The following is a 21,034-nucleotide window of genomic DNA, read 5'->3' as shown; positions in this document are numbered from 1 at the left end:
GTCCAGGAGGGGGCTCAACATCAGGGCTTCTCACTGTGGTGGATGGAGGGATCTACACATGGCTGAACCAACCTCGCCTTTCTCCCAAAACATAAATCAACAACAGATGGGGAGATGGTGGCAGAATCTGATTAAAGTAGCCCAAGAGCTATAAAGAGCTAACAGGCCATTCACCTTCTAGATCTCATAACATGTCCTTGAGAAACCTTTTCATCAACACCTACTAGATGCCATTAGAGACACCCCCCTCTCTGATGTCTAAGCTCCAGATCTATCTGCTTTATACTATTCATTGCTTTTTCTCTTCTTGACCTTTAAGTGTTCTTATTGCAAGTGCTGAAGAGTGCGTTTTAATTAAACGCACAGATGCCTGACGATGACACAAGGACCTCAAGCTGTCCCTTTGTAAAGACTACCCAGGTACCAAAGCATGCAGTGCAGAGCAGCACAGTGGAATGATGATGAAGCACAGGTGAGACATACAGTATATAGGAACCTGAGTGACACAAGAGAAACCTGTGCAGAGGGCCTCTTCCAGACGTGTCTTGAAAGAAGCCAGAGAATCGGCTTCTACAAAATAACTGGGTTAGTGTGATCCAGACTCACACAACCCGTTTTGCGAAGAAGTGTTTCTGTTATAGTAATAGCAGTAGCAGCATTAGTAATAGCAGTGGTAGTAGTAGCAACAGCAGTGGTAGTAGCAACAGTAATGGTAGCAACACATAGTAGCAGATCATAAAGTCTGTAGCTGGGGTGTGTGGGGTCTTTGATGATGCTTAGAGCTTTCCTCAAGCACCATCTGTCATAAATGTCCTGGATAGATGGGAGGGTAACCCCAGTGATGGACTGGGCAGTTTTCAAGAGATCGCAAAGTTCTCGTGGCACTTTGCTGGCATTAATGCATGATAGATGGGTTGATCCTCGTGTTGGAGGTGTGTTGTGGGGTGTGATTCTTTGCTTTGGGCTCTCTGCCTTTGCACGTGCGCTTAAATTGTGAGTTTGTGCACGCATCGAGCGATACAGAGGATCACAGGTGCACAGCCTCCTGAAGTCACTGGGCTGACTTGACAGCTGGCCGACAAAGACATCCATCTAGAGCAGACGTGAATGCATAATCGTGACGATACTAAAAATAATGTACTTACCACCATCTTATTTAAAGACACCCAGCAATCGCTAGGGAAATCTTGCAGCATGGGCACCAGGAACTGTAGGCAACCATCCCAGTGGCACAGGAGAAGCATCATCCCAATTAGATTGAAAATCCGCATCACTGCACTGGCGAGGTCATAGGTCATGTGGAAGATCTGTCGAGGAATGGGAAGAGTGCTATTAGACCTTAAAGTGCACAAGTGATTGTGCCTTCACTGCCAATGAGCTATCAAGCTAAAGGAGCAATTCAAGATCCAGATGAATTGGTGTGTGCCTCTCCACAAGTGGAAGGCTGGTTTGTTTTTTTTAAAGTAACTTCTCATTATAGCTCAAGTGCAGGAGGCAGCATGAGGTATGAGGCAGTCTGAAATAAATGAGCAGGAGTTTATGAGCCAGGAAGCAGCCAGGCAAACAGCAAAAGAGCAGAGCATGTTTATGACAGTAACCTTTAACAAGCACTCTGCTGTCAGTGGGCTAAGACACTTCAGCAGAAAAACAATATCTACATCATTATCAATCGCTGCTGTGTGAGCTGTACTGGTTCCAGAGGAGAAGCACTTGCATTGCCACAGAGAGCTGCTCTTGCAGTCTGACGATTCTCCTCTCCTGCCTCTGCAGAAGAGACTAGACTCCTAGACCCTAGGCTTCTTCAGAGAGTCTCAGAGCTTCTTACTGCTGTCCCTCCAGGGGAAAAATCTACAACACACTTAAATCCTAATCTTTTTAAACTTTGGAATTCTTCTGCACAAAAGATTCTTCTGCACAAAAGAAAAGCTCAGCCGTCAGAGGCAGCCTGGATATTTCACATCAGACGGAGTCAGACAGAGGTTTATGACTCTGCCTCGAAGGCCACAGTGAGGAGATGAGATACTTGAATCAACCGGGCTCCCAACATCCTAACTGGCCAGCCAGACTGACTGGCCTCCTCACTTTTGTAATCGCCCAGGTGACCTCAACTCCCTCTCCGGACCACACGATCCCAGACAGTTCAGGCCCCAGCCTTTTTTTTGTTGCTGAAACCAGTTTGCACGCGGTTTCAGGAAAGAAAGGATTGCAGACAGGATCACTTAAGACATCAGGGCAACTTGGAACAATACGGCAACCTGTATACGGCAAATGTCATCTCTGAATTATGAGGATCAAAGCATGGGACTCTTGGAAAATGCACTCATATACTGTATTCTCTGCTTTAGTTTGGTTTTAGTGTGGGACCGCTTCGGCTCCTCTGGGAAAGGAGTACAAGGGAGATCAGTAAGCTCTTTATGCACCGTCGCTTCTCTGCAGTCATCTGTCCACCAGGTGTTTTACTAGGATGTACAATTTGGCAAGGGTCGCCAAGCAAAGGGTCAGAGGATAAAGGGGGAGAGGACGGAGGAAGCTCTTGTCAGATCGCACAAGCCGGCCAGGACTAATGGGCCTCAACATGATGAAATCAATCCATCAGTCCTGAGCCCAGCTCTCAGGAGGGGCTCGCTCATGTCAAAAACCTGAGCAGGGATCAATCATGGCGAGCACAGACATGGAAAAACAGATCGGGGGGGTGGGGGGGAGGTTAGGAAGGGGAACAGTACAGGAGCTGATCTCTAACTCTGCTTTTCCGACCACAGCAAAATCACCAGGCCAGGCAAAGAGATGGTGACAGTATTCTCCATCAGCTTCATAATTCATTCAGATGATACTATTATCCAAGGATTGGTTTGGCTGGGGGGAACAAAAATGGAAGTGGACTTTGTGAATGGAAATCGCAAAAACGAAACAGGCGGCTGAATAGTTAGAGAAGTTTCTCCCACTCCCAAAACAGAAGCCACAGATTGCCTGGTACAGCGGCATGTCTGCTCTTTGTTCCCCTGGAAGCAGAGCAAAGCTGAGAGGGAGGATCAGGCTTGGGACAGAGACGACTCAGAGTTATATGAAAGTAGATTATTATGTTCTTATTATGCACACACATTTTCTGGGGACTCCCCATTCACACTTATTCTATTTTATTTACTCATCGCCTCCTGTACCAAAAATAAAACTCCACATCGGGAGAACTTTGACCACAAATGAACAGCGTTTAGATTAAAAATGCATCGACCTGGTGGTGACGTCTTTGCATTGTCTTTTTAAAAAAAATATTTTCTCAAACTTGGTCTCCACAGTGACAGAGAAGCATTCTATAGATGTAGATGTACATACAATTTAGATCTGGATAAAAATGCACACTCGCACGGGGTGGAGATGCTCTCGCAGCCTGGAAGCTATGACTGGTGAACTGTGGCCAGCAGTACAGTGCATTTTTCTTTTTTTAGGACAGTGAGCGGCCAACTCCTCAATTGCAGAGTGTCGCACGGGTGCTGTGCTGGGCTCTGGGAGGTTGATTAAATAATTAGGGGTCATGTTCTGCGAAAGTAACTGCTCTGTAATCAAGAAAATAATAGCTCCTATTACCAGATAGCAGACTTTACACAATTGAGTCATCAAACCTTAGGTGCTGAAATTTTAATTTCTTGGCGACGACACAGACGCGCACTCTGGTTAATTGTTTCTCGCTGTTCGGGATTAAAATCTCTTTTCCACAGAACAGCCAACTTCTGAGTGTATCCTCAATTCCTGGGCTCCCGATCAATCCTACGTACCTCGTTCTCCCTCCAGAATGGCGCCTCTGACGTCCATTAGAAGCACCGAGTTTTAGAATAAATTAGTCTGGCTGAAGCAGACTACCGTTTAAAATGCAATCAGTTCACTTTTTTGTATCCTCCCACTCCTTCGCCATTCGCTCATCTACAAGTAAGTTTTGGCGTTTACAAGTGGGCAGCACGGAAACAGAAACTGAGGCGCAGCAGGATAATCAGTTATTTGGGATTTTGCAACAGTGGATATGAAAAAAAAAACCTTGCCTGTAAAACATTTCAAACTTCAAACTTTCAAAGTCAGGATGGCAATTAACACTATTAAATTCCATTCCCAGTACTCGAGCATTAATGCCTGTGTAATTAGCAGAGAAATCCATTGTTCTTTAGTCTTAGGCAGTAATTAGTGCTAAAATATTTCCCTTCCGGAGCTCACATCACAGCCCTTCCCACTGTCTAAAAGTCCCCTCTGCCTCCATTTTATTCATGAGCTCTGGTGCGGATGCAGGCAGGAAAACTGATGGAAACAGAGAGTTAAACAGCTACCGGAAATTAAAAAAGGAGGAGCCCAGCTGTGCATTAGGTCAGCCACTGGAGCACAAGTCAGCAAAGAACAGGCAGCTTGGGGACAAGGGCCCAGCCAGGCACAGGAGTGGGCGATCGATGTCAACAGCCCCTCCTCACCCAGCGGATACGTGACTGACACCTGTCAGTAGACCCCCTGCTGCTCTGCATGCGTATTCAGAATAGCTGTGCAGGCTTGGCGAGAGTGAGTCGGGACAATATCCCAATATCCCAAGGTTTGGGGGGGGGGGGAGGCTGTCTCAGAACACCACCTCACATCAAATAAACCATCTCCCACCCCTGTCTGCTCCCAGGCGAAGACGAAAATGCCGTAGTATGTAAAGGAAGCATATTCTTCCTGGTTCACCTCCTTGTGTCAAGGAACCAATACGTGGAATAGGAGGATCCTTATGCGTGACCGGAATCCCACAGGACACAGAGTAGCAAGGGGACAATCCAAAAGACAAAATCCAAAGGCTGGGTCGATAAGGGAGGCAGAGGGTCCGGTAACGAGAGATATTCAAAACAATTCAAAGGCAAAATCCAGAAAGCGAGGTCTAGAGGCGGAAGCAGAAGATTCATAACGGGAGATCAGTCAAAAGGTTAGGAAACACACACTGGAGAATACTAAGATAGGCTTCTCAATAGTGAGCGTGGGAAGGTGTGCGAAGGGGGTTTAAATACTGAAAGGAAAGGGGTCTGATTGGATGATTGGTTAGGGAGTGAGAATTTGAGGAATCTGATGCATGTGAGAATGTGCTGGGTTCAATCAGGGATGAGATTGGGAAGCAGAGGTTCCGGGAATGTAACGTCGTTTGCGAGGGAGAGTGTGGGCGTGACACCTTGGAGACATGACCTTCCCTCATTGGTGGGAGAAGTGGGATATCCATGGGAGGAGGCAGTCTATGACAGTATAAAAATGATCCCTCCTGAAACCTAACAGTGGAAAACTTACACTGGTCAAATTGGCCATGTCTGCTGACTGCTCAGCCACCCTGCTGCACTACTCCTGTGCAGCTTCCTCTATGTTCTGCTACCACTAAACAATGACCGTTCTGTAAGTGTGGTACCCCTCCCTCCTGGTCACTCACAGCTCAATATCTAGCTAATTCTTAAGCGGCAGAGAGCAGCAGGTAAACATTTAGAAAGGAATTAGGTGAAGTTCCACACGTGACACAAAATGCATAAATTCACCGATCAATAAAAGCACCCAGCATGAAAAACAACAACCTCACACTTGTGCACAGGCTGTCCTTAACCCTGAAATGCACAGTGCAGAGCCTGACTTGAGGCTTTACCTTTCAAAATAACAAGAACAAAGCACGAACAGAAAGAGCAAGGCACTGAAGTTTAATCTGACAACACTGCCCGCAATCGATCTCTTGGCGCGGAATTGATCCAATGTTTTGGGACAGTACGATCAAATAACCACCTCACCACCCCCTCCCCCAGAAAGTTTAGCGCAGGTCAGTAGTGATGAGCTCAGCTCAGAGAGACAAAGAGGAGACTGGTTAGGTCCAGAGGGAGGTGACCTGTCACCTGTTGACAGACTGACCGCTGCTGAAACCAACATCTTTGTACAAGAGCAGAAGACAGAGTCCTAAAATTGCCCATATGCCTCACACCCAGCCTGGTTAATAACCCAGAAAGCAAACACAGTGGCCCCCATTTTTAAAAGAGATTCTCTGCAGAAAAGTGTTGAAGACGTTACTGGGTCAGGAAGCCACTGGGAACAATCTGTTTATGGGGAGGAGTTAATGTTGAAGGCACAGGACTTGGATTTGGAGTGCAAGCAGTTATTGGAAAAGTTCAAAAGTCATTTAAATACCAACAATGAGGCACACCTGACATGACCCACTCATTTCAACAGTCATGCCAGTTAAATTGACCATCAACGTAAAAAAATGCATACTAAAAATCGCCCAAACTGAAAAAATAATCAAAATAATCCACAATAATCAAGAGAAGCTGTCACAACAGCAACAGCTGGCCTGGGAAATACAGTCAAACTCTCTCAACATCTGGATGAGAAGATTGTAGAGCTCAAGACACTCTCCGGTGATAAAGCTTCTATATTTAGGATAACCTCAGGCTCATAACAGAAAAGACTGGTGGTTTATGTAATCCACAGGGATTTTCCCAGTGCTGATAAAATGCCCCAGTGGTGATTAATTCTGGAAGAGGTGGGAACAGAATAACCCATTCACCATAGATTAGGTGCTGCGAGACTTTTTTGGGAGAGTGAGAAGCTGTGGTTGAACAGCTCGCCTTAGCACCCTGCACGGGCTTAGTATTAAAAAATAAAATTTTAAAAAACCTGCCGGTCGATTCACACACACAGGACGTAACCGAGCTAGACTCACTGAGCCACTTCGCAGAGACATAGCGATCCCAGATCGCCCTGAAACAAGTCGGCCTGATTGCCTCACCAGCCGCCACTGTCAGAAAGGATGAGTGAGTCACACAGCAGCAGCACAATGAATTCATCCTAGAAGGAGGGATAATGTCTTGGCTGACGGCAAGGAGTTGGCACTAATTGATTGTAGGCAAACGGTTCATTAGTGAGGCTTACTCATGACCCCCCTGATATTGGAACGAGCCCTCGTTACAGTTTAATTGAGAAATTCTGCTCTTTCCTATACAAACCTTCTTGCCACGATAATTCAGACAGCTGTGAGGATGTCCAAGTCTTGAACTAGGCAATGGAGGCTGATGAAGTTTTTTGGATTCAAAAGGGAGTCGGAAAAAGTCTCGAAGGTTTTGGACATGCTGAGATCACAAGATAAGATCAGATCACTTTATTGGCCATATACAATTTCTTGCATTAGGAATTTGTCATTTCGCACACCCCAGCTTGCTCTCCATGAGACACACAGACAGGGAGAGAAGCTGGGGGTCAGAGCGCAGGGTCAGCCATTCATACAGCACCCTTGGAGCAGGTGGGGTTAAGGGCCTTGCTCAGGGGCCTGACAGAGCAGGATTCCTCCACCAGGCACGGGATTTGAACCGGCAACCTTCCAGTCACAGGCACAGATCCTGAGCCACAGAGCCACCTCTCCGCCCACAGCTGAGCAACTCACTGTCACAATCTCCTGACGAAGACCTTGCACCGCCCCCATTTCACACAGGCAAAGAAAACCAATGTTCTATTAACAAACCGCCAGGAGAGTTTAGAGCTCACCAGGAACAACAACAGCCAAGAATCCGATGCTTGGTGACGGTTCGGATTATTTGGTGGGACAGGTTTGTCCGAACCCTTATGGTTAATGGGCAGCCCCCTCTCTCCATTCAGAGAGGAGTGGCCCAGGGCAGCTGCAGGAGGGATCACTGAGACGACTGTGTTTGATATATATAGAGCTGATGTCTGCGGTGACGGTGATCAGCAACAGCGGTGTGACTTTTCATTGTTCTCCTGCCCCAACTTCCGTTAATAACTTCCATGAAGTGAGACAAAGTGACGCAGGTTAACGGAAGAAAGGAGCCTTTGATAACAAATTGTGAAATCATCCACTTGTTAATGCTGGGTAAAATCAGAGCCACTGCTTCTTCTAAACACTCTACCAACAAGAGCAATCAGTCCTAATACCCAGAGGGTCACAGTGTCATCTAGCTGTAGCTCCATGCAATCTCTCAACTGCTTCATTAGCCTAATCACTTAAATGGAATAACTATGCTACCGGGAGAAAACTGGACACTTTCTTCGGGGACCTACAAATGTTGTCAAAGGTACTGTGACAAAAGCGTCAATGACTTCTGAAAAAATGAAATGCCGAGAAAGATCGAGACCTTTAATCTGAGTTGAATGCATGTCTAATCCAACAACCACAGTGTCTGGACTTCGGAAGGAAAGTCAGAAACCCACACATCACTGCAGAACTGGTCTTTTCATGCCCTGGATCTGCAACAGTCAGCCATTTAAAAAAAACTCGTCCTTGTACCTCCAAGAACCTTATTTACTGTGTCTCTTGCAGTAAATGCCCAGCCATCTACATTGGAGACTCGGAGACCGCTTCGGAGAACACGTCAGGGCTGTGAAGATTAAAGATCTCTCCAAGCCCATTGTCTCTCATTTCACCTTTGATGGCCACGACCACTCTCATCTCTCCGTCTGTGTTCTCAAAGACGGTCTTCCGAACTCATACATCAGAAAGACTACAGAAACCAAACTTATCCTGCAGCTAGGATCACACCTTCCCTCTTCTCTTAACGACAGATGACTTAATTCTAAAATGTTCTCCATTCATTGGAAGTGTCATTTCAAACCTCTCTACACCTATCCTGACTTCACACCTCCCGATTGGCCTCTCTTTCTGTCCCCTGCTCCCGCCTCTCGCTCCTCCTCTCTCCCAGCCTTTGGTCTCCCGCTACATTACCTTTGCCTACTGCCCTGTCTTTCTCACACCTGAGGAAGGCTCCACGGCCGAAACATTGTGTTTTCTTTCTTCTTTTTTTTCAGCATGGAATAAACCTCTTACTTGGACATTTAAAAAGCCGTCCAGCTCAGCCCTACCTACCTCCTCCCACTGGTGGATGTATCTGATGAGCCTGGACAGCCGCAGGAGGCGGAGCAGGCTGAGGATCTTGGTGAAGCGCACGATCCGCAGGGCGCGGGCTGTCTTGTACACCTCGGAGTCGATGCCCTTCTCCACGATCAGGAAGATATAATCCACGGGGATGGAGGAGACGAAGTCCACCACGAACCACGTCTTCAGGTACTTCTTCTTGATCTTCTTGGGGTCCAGGATGATCTCCGTGTTGTCCTCGATGACGATGCCCGTGCGGAAGTTCAGCACCAGGTCCATGAGGAAGAAGGTGTCGGAGACCACGTTGAAGATAATCCAGGGGGCGGTGGTCTCGTCTTTGAAGAAGGTGATCCCCACGGGGATGATGATCAGGTTACCCACCATGAACAACAGCATTGTGAAATCCCAGTAGAACCTGCAATGGAAGAGAGGGTGAGAGGAAGACAGACCCAGTAGGAAACGGCTAAGCACACAGCCTCATTTCTGGGAGCTACAGTGAAAGATCTGTTTCTACTATGTCTCCGCTGTCTGTTAATAATAATAATAATAATTCCTCACACTTCCACAGCGCTTTTCTGGACACTCCACTGTGAGCGCTGTACAGGTAATGGGGATCCCCTCCACACCCACCAGTGTGCAGCCCCACCTGGATGACGTTAAGGCAATTTAAGGGCTGCTTTCAGTGGCTGGCACATTCAAATAAATGAGATTTTAATGATTTGCACAAATAAGGTCAAAACTAACGGGGCGCACCAACTGCCATTATTTTCAGGGCTTTTAATGATTGTATTGAATCACATTGGAAGTTCAATTGTGCAATTAACAGCCCAGCTGAGATTAAATTCTGCGCTGTGTGCAAGAGTCAACCATAGACCATCTTATCCCACCTGCGTGAGCCTATGAAGAGCTACCAGGATCATTCTAGGCCGCCTAGAGCACATCTTTTGGACAGCTTTAGGACAACACATTCAAGGAGCCAAACAGTACACAGGAAATTCCCAACATGCCAATGTCATTGGAAAGAACAAGCCCAGCACTTGAATCTAGGTGTCTTTTAAGTTATTTTATCAACCATTACTCTTCTGTTCCATCATTTGTATTTATTTACTGTCGGCATAATTAATATTGTTTTGACTGTTTGGATTCTAGAGGTAGAATCTGCAAAAAAGGAAGAGGTATATTTGATGTCAAATTTACAAAGGAATCACAAGAGGTCAGGTCCCTTTTAAACACGTAGGAATAAGAACATAGGCGGTGCTGCAGATGCGAAGACTTCTTCAGGTGTGTTACGTTACACTAGTGCGTCTTTAACAGTTTAATGCATGGCACCTCTAGACAGTCTTATAATAAAAGCAGGGGACACATCAGGAATGATGTTGGAGCGCGTGGCGGACACAGTGCGGGTGCACGAGGTAACAGGGCTGTGCGGGGTGCCCGGGCACGCGCTGCCATTTCAATGGCATCACGTACAACTGCAGGAGTCGGTCAGCTCGGGCTGGACCCTGCACTGACCGCGAGGGGCAAAGCGAACTGTGTGACAGATAAGATCTTAGACAACAGTTAAAACTGCTCCGGTGGTGAATCCTACAGAACAGAACTCCGGGGCGCGGTGACGATCGCCCGATCATTCCCTGAGGGCTGTCTTTGCGGCATTCTGATTCTGAGATAAATGATGGGCATTTAAAGGAGATAACAAACCGATGCACCTGGGTAGGTAAACTCGGCGTTTACAAAATGCATCCTCTGCCGCCTGCTAAGCCGCAGACTGCGACTCTTTCAAACCCCGAAGAGGAGACCCTGACGATGCCCTTGATTCGCACACACGCACGGACGGGGGGGGCGAGGGGTGTGGCCCTCTGTAACCAGGGTTTCAGGCGCGTCCCAGCCGCCCGCAAGGTCACGGCAAGGACAGGCCCCGAGAACGGAATATGAAACCGGAGCCGCCGAGCGAATTGATTCTCAAGCCGTGCGCGGCTGGAGCCTTCTTAAGGAAAAAAGGGAGAAGCGAGAGAAACTCCACGACAGCAAGAGCAGAGATTAATTTCTGCCCTGCGGCCGCCGCTCACCCAGGCATAGCATAAGAAGACAAATGAAGGGTGACGCTTTTGAGATCGCAATAGGCCAGGGAAACTCGGACAAGACACCGAATTACACAGTGGGGCTCTGCGACAGACCCGGGAGAGACTGGAGATGGCTGGATCTTCTTCCAGTTATTAAACTGCTGGAGAGTATCTGATAACGCACGAGACGGTGCGTCAGCGCAGGAAGGTGATTTATGGATCAAGTCACATTTCGGCGCTGTCGAGGACCACGTTTCGTGCTCGACTCGCGCACACAGAAAGTCGTCTCGAGCTGTGCGCTGCTGAGTCATGTAGCTCTCAGTGATGCACTTTCAGACGCAACTGTGGTGTCAAGGAGAGAAAGTCGATTTTCCAGCTCGCAGCGTGTATGAGCTAATTGTCACTGGTGGTGGGGTTTTTTTCTTCTTCCTTGCTGTACAGCACATGCGACCTTACTTGAGTCTGTGAGCTTGCAGTCATCTAAGAGTTGTCTTAGAGTCGATAAAATAAACAAAAATGGAAAAAATGACAAAGTAAAAGCATTAAGTCATATATTATATTTGAACTAGAATGCCCATCTACAAATAATAAACGGAGCGTGACCTTTTAATTTTATACCAACTGCAATCCCAAAAGTTCTTAGTTCAGCCCATTGAAAACACGAGAGGGAACCACGAGGGCGAAGTGGTTTTTTTCCTTTTCTGCAGATCCCCGCGCGTACCGAGGAAACGGGATAGGGCTTCATTGATCGACCAGTGTTTCCTCAGCGCACGGGCTGGTGATCGGGGAACGCTAACAGGGGATCTGCCTAAACAGCGTCCTTGATGGACACCTAGTCCCTCCACCTCCTCGCCCATGTGCGCGCTCCCCGCCTCGCTGTTGGGGGAAGCCCAACTCGGGCAGCTGTCCAGGGCTTTCTCTCAATGATGGCCTGGAGGGTAGGGTGCCGTTAGAGAACGAAACGGGCGTTGCGAATCTGTCACAGAGCCGGTGATCCTTTTTCCTCTTCTATATTGGTATTTAACCCCTAATTAAATACCAATCACTCTCGGAGAATGGACCAGAGACCCTGCTCTTGCGCCTGAAGCTCCCATGCTCTGTCAGAAGCTATACCTCCAACGCGCTAAAACCACTCCCCCACACAAGAGCGCGTCCTGAACGCTGTGCGACGCACCCAGTGGGTGAATTCTACACCTGTTACAGCAAAACCAGTTTGGAACAGTGCACTAGCGGAGTTACACGCTGAAAACACGCAACGCATTGATTCTGATCTCCGCAGGCAGGGAAACGCGCTTCCGATAGTCCTTTGCCGTATGTTGGAGAGCTGCACGTCCACGACCGCCTGTCTCTCAGCAGAAGGGGGACAGGCGGTCGAGATACGCGTTTGTTTTACCGCGTAGTCAAGCGCTTAAATCCAGCCGCATAGGGACACCGTTTTATTGTTGTTGTTGTTGTTGTTGTTTGTTTGTTGTTTGAATTTCTTTCTCTACCGGCACTGCTTGGCCAGGCTGTATTCTTATCGCGTTCCGCATCCAAACAATCCTGGCTCAAATTCGAAACTATTGATGAATCGCAGTCTTTTTTTTTTCCTTCTTCCCCTCCGCCTCTCGCAGGTTTGTAAAGAGTAGAAGACAGTGTGTGTGCTACCCCCCCCCCATAAAGCAGGCGAAGCCCCTGTGGGATTTGCGGCGGGGCAGGAACTGTCCTTGGTGCTGAAATCTAAACGCCAGCATGACAAAGTATCGCCAAACGGAGTGTCAATTGCAAGTGGACCTCAACACGGGGGCGTCTTTCAAAACCCCAGAGCAATCTCAGGCGTGATGACAAACAAGCTCGGCCCATTTATACACCTGGATAAAAAGAAGGGATACGGAGAATGGTTAGGGCTCTAGACTCATAACTGGACTGTATAGCCAGCAGCGAAACCCCCATGCAGCTCACCACTGGAGCCCAGCAGGTGTGAGCCTGGCCAATACCTGGAGGGGAGACTCCTGGGAAAGCTGAGGCTGCTGCTGGAAGAGGTGTTAGTGGGACCAGTAGGGGGCGCTCACCCTGCAGTCTGTGTGCGTCCTAATGCTCCAGTATAGTGAGATCCTGACTCTCTGTGGTAATTAAAAATCCCAGGGTGTTTCTCAAAAAGAGTAGGGGTGTTACCCCGGTGTCCTGGCCAAATTTCCCCCTGGCCTTTACCAATCATGGCCTCCTGATAATCCCCCTCTCTGAACTGGCTTCATCACTCTGCTCTCCTCCCCACTGAGAGCTGGTGTGTGGTGAGCGTTCTGGCGCACTATGGCTAAGTGGAGAGTCCAGAAAAGCACTACATAAATGTGGGGATTATTATTAATTAACTGGAAGATTGTGGGTTTAAACCCCAGGTGGAGACACAGCTTTTGAACACTTGAACAAAGTTTTTCCCTGAGACTGCTCTAGTAAAATGCCCAGCTGTGTAAATTTGCACAGATGTGAGTCACTTTGGACGAAAGCTTCTGTCAATTATTATATACATACGCCAGGTCACGGTCTACATCCCTAGTCCTGGGGTGTCACAGTCCCTACAGGTTTTGTGAGGTAGTTTTAAAATGTTAATTATCGGATCTCTGGAGAGCCCATTAACTTAGTTAACTAACACTTAATGATCGTTCAAATATATAAGTCAGGACTCAGCTGGAATGAAAACCTGTGCTGCAGTTATAGATAAACAAGCGCCTACATCACCTTGTTCATCCACGGCGAATGGAAAGTTTCCAGGTCTCTAAACACAAATAGAATTGTGTGATTTACACTGTGAAAACGGGCGATAGCGCTGGCTGGTTTTTTACTTTTGGAATCTGAAATTTGAAGTCGGATTGTAATCTCTCTCCCTGAGCCGACTTCCAAAATTCGTTTTTCCCCCAAACTGAGTGACGTATCGCCTCTTTGTGTGGTCCTCCGTAAATCGTCGTCGTCTGACGTTTTTTTTGTTTCCAACGCGTCGGCTGCTGTCAATTGGAAGAACCCGCACTTATATTCTTATAAACAATATTTTAGCCCAGAGAAAACCCCTGGAATCTAACTGCGGGTGTTGGCGGAAGTCAATTCGGTCAGCGAGTTTAATTCTACGGCGTGGACCGTGGTGCATACGAAAAGCAGCACACTAATTAAATGACGGCATCAAATCTAAAGCGCTCATATATATATAGATGTAAGTCCCTTAGCACTCTCGTAAAATACCCGTCTGTATTTCCCCTTGGTCGTATTAATGTCGCCGGCGGTTATATGGGCGCTGAACAAGGCCGACAGAGAATGAAGAGCGAGTTTATTACGGGGGGGCGGGGGGGCATCTCGAGAACACGCGGTGCTTCTGAAAGCCCCATTGTTGTCAAGGTGACATTTCTCCGCGGGAGTCTTCGGCGTTCCTGCACTTCAGCATTACATTACATTACGTACATTACAATACGCATCGGGCTCTCCCGCTGCCTGGATCGGCCCCGATATTCACGGGGTGCAACTGTCTCCCCCTCGAACGCTGCGCTTCTGATCACCTGCATGTCGCCAGAGAGCACCCACAGGGTCCACAGCCCCCGCTATCTATAAGGGCCTGCGGTTTCTGGGCTGGAGGGAGCGAGGCTCACATACGGTCGGTGGCGGCTCACAGAGGTCTCATTGCACAGGTCTACCCCGGGTACAGGGCAGGTGGCTTTGCATATCATATTCCTGATATTGCCCCGTTTCCTGAACCGATATGGCAGATCTTTACATCGACAAGGTCACCCCGTGGCCTGTAGCTTTGTGGCCATTAAGGAAGCAAAAACACGACATCGTATTTTGTTAACTATTCAATCCTCGAAGAAATAAGACAGTGGAAAACAAGTAATCTCGTATTTCGCCCGCCAGCACCTACTCGCAAGGCGGACTTGCTAAAGACCGTTAACAAGGAAATCAGGCAAGAGTTTAAGGTTTCACATCTGGACACGGGTTCATTCGGACCACAGACTTTGGGAAGTAACGCAAAATAATCTGCTCTTACGCGGGCCAGCAGTCATAGGGGGATTTCAGGCGCACGCTTGTAAAACAGCAGAATATATTTTTGAAAGGGGGAGGAAGAGACTCAGATTGTAAAATATTTAACCCGGTGAGGTGAGATCAGATGCTTCTGGTTAACACGCTCTGTAGACCGGGTGCTTCAGTTAGAGAGTGTCATTCATCGTCTGACACGTCATGTGTCATCTAAGAGATCTCTCCCTCGCCCTCCTCCGTCCTGAGCACTGGAGAATATCCCACACCTGACGCCTGGGAGGTATCAAACGACACACAGCGACACTGTAAAGCTGGGAGCATTCACCCAGCACGACCGGTCTTCTGTCACATGGTCAGGCCTGTAAAATAATGTCGGTGCTTTTACACAGGATTTATAAAAACTCAAGGCCACGTCGGACAGACTCCTCAACCCTCAGTCCATTAAGGCTCGGTTTCCCCCCCGTCTAGAAACATCTTCCTGAACTCGCGCGGAGCTGGGAAGTTGACCACCCGCGAGGGTGTTTCAGCCATGCCCGTTGCGCGAGCGCGCGCGCGCGCGAGCTTGCCCACAGAGCCACCCCACGCATAAGACCAACTCGCAGCGACCGGGGCACAAAAGCCAACGTGTCGTGTAGTGCGCACACTACAGGAGTCGAGACCCGCCAAATTCCACAAATCCCACGATTGCCGCCTTCGCCATCCACCTATTCCCGGGGGGACGAGTTTACACGTCCTGCCCGCCTGCACAGGTGCGTTTCACGAGGAGTGACGCACAGCCCCGAGCTCAGTGCGCGGGCAAGGCGCAGCAGGACACTGTACTGACAACCACCAGCGCTGCCCAGCTGTGTGGGTAACTCACCCAGCCTGGCAAATTAACCCAAAGCACCGCACCGCCCGCCCGGCTGAGCTGGCACTTCTGCTGCCCGGGGTCCGCAGCGGGACAAAGGGCTTTTAGTCACAACTGGGGGGTTTCTGACACCTCTGCTCGCGAGGAGACACACCGCCGGCAGGCGCAGACTCGGCCCGCTCCGCCTGACCTGCCCGGCCCCGTGACATTGCTCTGACAGGTCACCCCTGAACTTTCCACACCCGCTGGCAGGACGTGTCGCTACTTACACGGGCCGTGAGACGACACCCCTGGAGGCAAGCGCCCGGCCGGGGCAGCTCAGCCCTTACCTGAAATCGCTGTACGGGTGAATAATCCAATTGCCTGCAGACTTAACCCTTTCCTGCTCCCGCTCCACCGCCTTTTGGCTTCCAAACATGCGCAGGGAGAATTTGTTGACTCCCGGCTGCAGCATGGCACTGAACTGCCGCTGCATGAAGCTGGCCTGGCTGCCCCGCTGCTCCCCGTCCTCCGCCACGATCTGGGTCCCGTCCTCGGACTTGACAAACTGGACCGAGTTCCGGGGCTGCGGGGGCTGGCCCTGGCCCGGGCCGTACACGGAGGAAGAGGCTTTCCGGCTGGGCGCGTTGGAGAAGGACACCCTGGAGTCCTTCTTGTCCGCGGCGCCCGGGGCTGTGTTGGCGGCGCCGGGGCTGGCGGTCTCGCCCCCCAGACCCTGCGAGAGCGACCCGGCCGGGGTGGTTGTCCCGTCCATGCCGGCGGTCGCGGAACTGGAGGCGCCCGACTTCCTCCTGTCTTCGGCTCCCGATCCCCCTCCTCCTCCCTGCTTAGAGATGATAGAAGATAGACTCCCTGTCGCGGCTGGGTCTCTCCGGCAGTCTCCGTTTTTGTTGCATTTCATGCCTGTGCTGGCGGCCGTGCTGTTGCACCCACCACCACCGGCGGCGGCGGCAGCTGCTACTCCAGCGGCTCCAGGTGCCCCTTCGCCTCCTCCGCCGCGGGGTGCGAGTCCCACACCATCTCCCTGGCCGGTGGCGGCAGAGGTTGTAGTGGCAGCAGCAGCAGTAGTAGCAAGTGCGGAACTCTCGCCTGGCGGAAGGCAGAGCTCATTGTTGTTGGAGTTCTTGCTCGCTGTGGACGCGGCTCCCCCTCCTGGCGTAAAATCCTTCATCCTGATGCTGCCGCCGCTGGTGCCGCCGTTTCCTCCCGCGGCCCGGCGGAGTCGCGGCTGCTGCGACCTGGCCTCCTCCTCGCCGCCGGTCCCGTCGTCCACGCCGGCGCCGCTGTCCGCACCGCCTTTCGGACCCGGGCCCGGCTGGGCGGCGGCGGCGGCGGCGGAGACGAAACCGAAGCAGCCCTGTCGCCCGCCGCCGCCGCCGCCGGTGGGACCGACCCCAGCTGCGTTGCCATGGCCGCCGCCCGCTTTCTTCCTCATGCTCGCGGAAGCCTCTTTTTTGTCCATGACATTGGGAAGATCAAATTTGGGCTCCAATGATCTTGAGAGGAACACAGGCAGGGAGAGGGAGGGAGCCGAGGAGAGAGAGCGAGGGGGGAAAAAACAGAAATATACGTGACTTTTTTGCCAACCGCTGTCCGTCCCCACAGAGCGCGTCCTTCCGAGCCGCATTCTAGCAAGGTTAGACACGGGGTTCGCTAGGTGGTTACCAGCAGAAAGGGCATCTGTTCGTAAATGTTCACCCTGGCATCGACATTGGCTTGTTTTGTTTGCATTTCAAAGCAAAAGATACATCTGTTTTATCACTGACGGCGATTTTCGACTCCTGCGTGAATGAGACCCCTGTAAACGGCTTTTGAAGCACAGCAATCTAGCCTCTATTGTTTTAAATAGGTGGTTTAGCTCAATTTTAAAAGCATGGTTTATTTCAGGATCCGTGTTCAGTTTAATTTTAACCCCTTGTTGCAATCTGTATATCGAATAGGGATGAATCTAGTGGCACCTGGACGCACTGTCAACACAACACCATAGGATTGCTTGCACTGTTTGAGTACTTACAAGCGTTATCGCTGAGATACGTGGTTAATATTTACGGAGGTATTGAAATTAGCGATATATATAATGCTGTTGTTTTAATTATGACATCACTTTCAGAAGGTAGTTACTGTGCCAACTTATCAGAACACCGGCTGGAGTAATTCACGTCTTTAAGTGTGGGGGCTTAGCGCCCTCTGGCGGCCAATAGAAATAACAGCAGTTGTCTTTGCCCTGTGCTCCACAAATGGCTGTCATAAACAACGAGGTTTTTCAATATAATTTGAAGACGGTATTGTTTTTTTTCCCTCACGTAGTAAACACCACAACATGGACACTTGTGTAACCGTGAAGATTATTTTCTGACGTGAGAAGACAGTTATAAAAACTCATTGCTAAAATTTTGCTCAAAGTCAACTGAGTGGAGTGTCCAGAAAAGTGCTATATTAGTGATTATTATTATAGTTCCACCCCAGCTCTTTACCGAACTGCATCCTTACTGGACCTAACAATTTGCCTGATTGGAACTTTTGCACGTTTTTTTTTCTTTCTATGCAAAAATGAGATCTTAGACTCTTTGGTAAACAGAGTAGTGACCTCCAACAAGTATCGGAACAGAAAACAATTGAATTGGAATCGCTCGTAACATTAGGAGAGTTAACAGCCGAGCAGTGTAAGTGAGAGCTCAGCTGGTGGGGTTCCTTCAGGACCAGGGCTCGAGAAGCCCTCCTGTTAAGAAACCGTATCCCAGACCTTCCAAATCGAACCCTGGGTCTTTCCCTTTGACCCGGGTAAGAGATTGACCCAGCCCCATCTGGGGACAGTCTAGGTTTGGAAACTTGGAAACTTTTTTATTGATTTCCTTTAAGTCAGCGTTAACCTCTAACAAGCGGCTCTAAAAGCTATAGAGAAATTAACTTTTAAACACTGGGAAACATTTTTTATCCTCTGCATTGATCAAGACTTAAAACTATTTTAATTGCTGACTACAATAGTCGTACTTCCTTTTCTCCCCTTTGGATCTTTTATGTCCCTGCAGAAAATCAATAAAGCCATGTCTACTGGATGCTCTACTTGGAAGAAGCTTGATTCCCTTAGTCTAAAACCTTAATCCTCCGCTTTCTAAATGGCTGGCAAAAAGCCCTGGCTGAAGGAAGCCAGGTTTCGGAACCAGTGATACAGAAATCATGATGCGATATCCCTGCCAATAGAAAGTCTCAAGTTATCAAGGATTCCTACAGGAACCCTTGTCATAGGATTTTGGAATAATAAAAAGGAGTCTTTCTTGATTCTTGCAGGAATCTGTACGCTTTTTAAGAAGTAATGCAGGATTTTGCGTTTGTGGGCGAGGGCAGGGATGAGAGTTGTTGTTCAGCTTGGGGCTGTTCTTTGTGAAGACCCACATGGAGATCACTGTTTTTTGCACTGGTGAGCAAGGCAAGCTGTGTGCGTCTTTCTGTGTGTGTGTGTGTGTGTCGTGGGGCGGGGTGTTACAATTTAGTGTATGTGAATAATTAAAGATGAACATAAAATGAATGGCACATTATCATTTGAAATTCAAAATGCTATTCTTGGATTAGATTTGCATCTGAACGCTTCCAAACTGAAACCGTTTTGATCAGGGTTCTTTAAAAGGTAAACCCTGCTCTTACGGGTTCAGTTTGGAAGATCATGGTGGAAAGTTTCTCAGCTCATTTCTGGCTAAACCACACAGTTCCATTCAGTTGATATCTCGCCTGGGCAGCATGTGCATCACCTGAGGTTTAAAATATGAAGCAGAAAATGTGGGACTTATGGGGGGACACTCTATGCAGGTGAATGGGTCCTGTTGGCTTGTGTGCAGTATGAAGTCAGCACTGAAAATCGGACCCCTTCCATTCTTCTGTTCAAATGTAAATCTAGCCTTGATAGGGTTGTGCCAGCATAAGCAAATCACACATTTAGCACCAGAATGTGGAAAAAAAAATGCTATTCGGTAATGGTTGCAATGCCTCTATCCTAGTTTCATACCCAGATTTCCCTGCACACTTCTCACCCATGTGACAGGGACAGATCTGTGTAGATGATCACTTTCGAATACTGGGAAGATCATGACAGGGCACAGCCCATGTTAGACAGATACGGTCACTCCACGATATTAGTGTGCCTGGTTTGCCATTTCCAGCACGAAATAGATTGAAAAAAGTCTAAGACGGTCGTTCATTAACAGATGACAGCAGCATCAGGCAAGTGATCTTACGACTGGGCGACTTACCTTGAGAGAGGATGTCTGTGTCAATGACATGAAAAGGTTGTTCACTCTCGTCAATGGGCTGCAGATGCACCAAATCAACGATCCTAGGGCCCTAATGCAGTATCCAGAGGTCATGAGAGGCCATTCCACATGAGGGCTCTGTCAGACAATCACCTTGAAATCTTTCAACAGCCAGGGATGCTGATATCAGGGACGCTGTGCCTGCAGTGCCAGCCTCACTTCCTGGTATGACATATTTAACATGGTGCTCCAGATTCATTTGCATAAAAGGCAGAGCTCCAAAAAAAGGCCTAAATAAACCTGGAGATGTACCACCTAGAGGGATCTTGCAGACACTCTCCCCTTTCTCATTAACACTCCTGCAAAGAGACAGGAAAGCTCGTCCCCTCGTCCCACACTTAATTATCAGCCTTTGCCCTCTCCCTGTGTCTGTAACCGCTTAATTGAGGCTGAAGATGCTCCATGAATGAATTTCAAAGTCTACAAAGGTACATGGCTTCTAGCCTGGTCTCGTTAGGTCTGTGAGGCTCAGCCAGGCTGGAAGGGGAGGCCCCTGAGCTCCAAGGAAGACCAGGTTGCTGCGGTAAGTGGTGTTGGTGAACCAGTAGGTGGAGCTCTTTGCTGTTAATGTTCCAGTTTGGTGACCCAGGACACTGCTCTTGACACAAGACATTCAGCTGAGATCCTTAATAGTTGGCTCTTAATCGCTGCTCCTAAGGGTACATGGTAATAACCGCAATGTCCTGGCTAAATTCCACCCTGGGCCTGAATAATCTGGCCTCTCTAAACATTCCCCTTAATTTGACTGGTTTAACAGTGTTAGGATGCAAAACAGTATATAAAGTCAAGGAATTATGGTGACTGGAATAAAAAGGGGAAGAATTGCAAGTAAGATAAGAGGAACAAGTAATAGGTTTATTCCATGCTGAAAAGAGAAGAAAACAACGTTTCAGCTGTGGAGCCTTCTTAGGGTATGAGGAAGGCTCACACCCGAAGAAGGCTCCACAGCCGAAACATTGTGTTTTCTTTCGTTTCC

At 48.7% G+C, this 21,034-nt stretch overlaps 1 protein-coding gene across 2 annotated transcripts in view; it reads right to left on the bottom strand.

The window, feature by feature from the left end:
- Positions 1 to 20,266, bottom strand: part of hcn2b (hyperpolarization activated cyclic nucleotide-gated potassium channel 2b) — a 51,829-nt gene extending 31,563 nt beyond the window's left edge. The window contains exons 1-4 of one of the 2 annotated variants that reach the window (XM_069185954.1): positions 19,999 to 20,266; positions 16,084 to 17,250; positions 8,843 to 9,266; positions 1,146 to 1,307 (exon numbers count right to left, since the gene is read on the bottom strand). In XM_069185954.1, coding sequence (XP_069042055.1) covers positions 1,146 to 1,307; positions 8,843 to 9,266; positions 16,084 to 17,216 — 1,719 coding nt within the window. In that variant the 5' untranslated portion in view covers positions 17,217 to 17,250; positions 19,999 to 20,266. Of the gene's footprint in view, positions 1 to 1,145; positions 1,308 to 8,842; positions 9,267 to 16,083; positions 17,725 to 19,998 lie in introns of those variants that run through there. The other variant, XM_015365739.2, reaches the window with a different exon arrangement.
- Between the last annotated feature and the right edge of the window lie 768 nt (positions 20,267 to 21,034).

The sequence above is a fragment of the Lepisosteus oculatus genome, chromosome 29, assembly GCF_040954835.1.
Source record: "Lepisosteus oculatus isolate fLepOcu1 chromosome 29, fLepOcu1.hap2, whole genome shotgun sequence".
NCBI classification, from domain to species: domain Eukaryota; kingdom Metazoa; phylum Chordata; class Actinopteri; order Semionotiformes; family Lepisosteidae; genus Lepisosteus; species Lepisosteus oculatus.
Note: the sequence above shows the minus strand (reverse complement) of the source record. Positions and strands in the feature narration are given on the sequence as shown.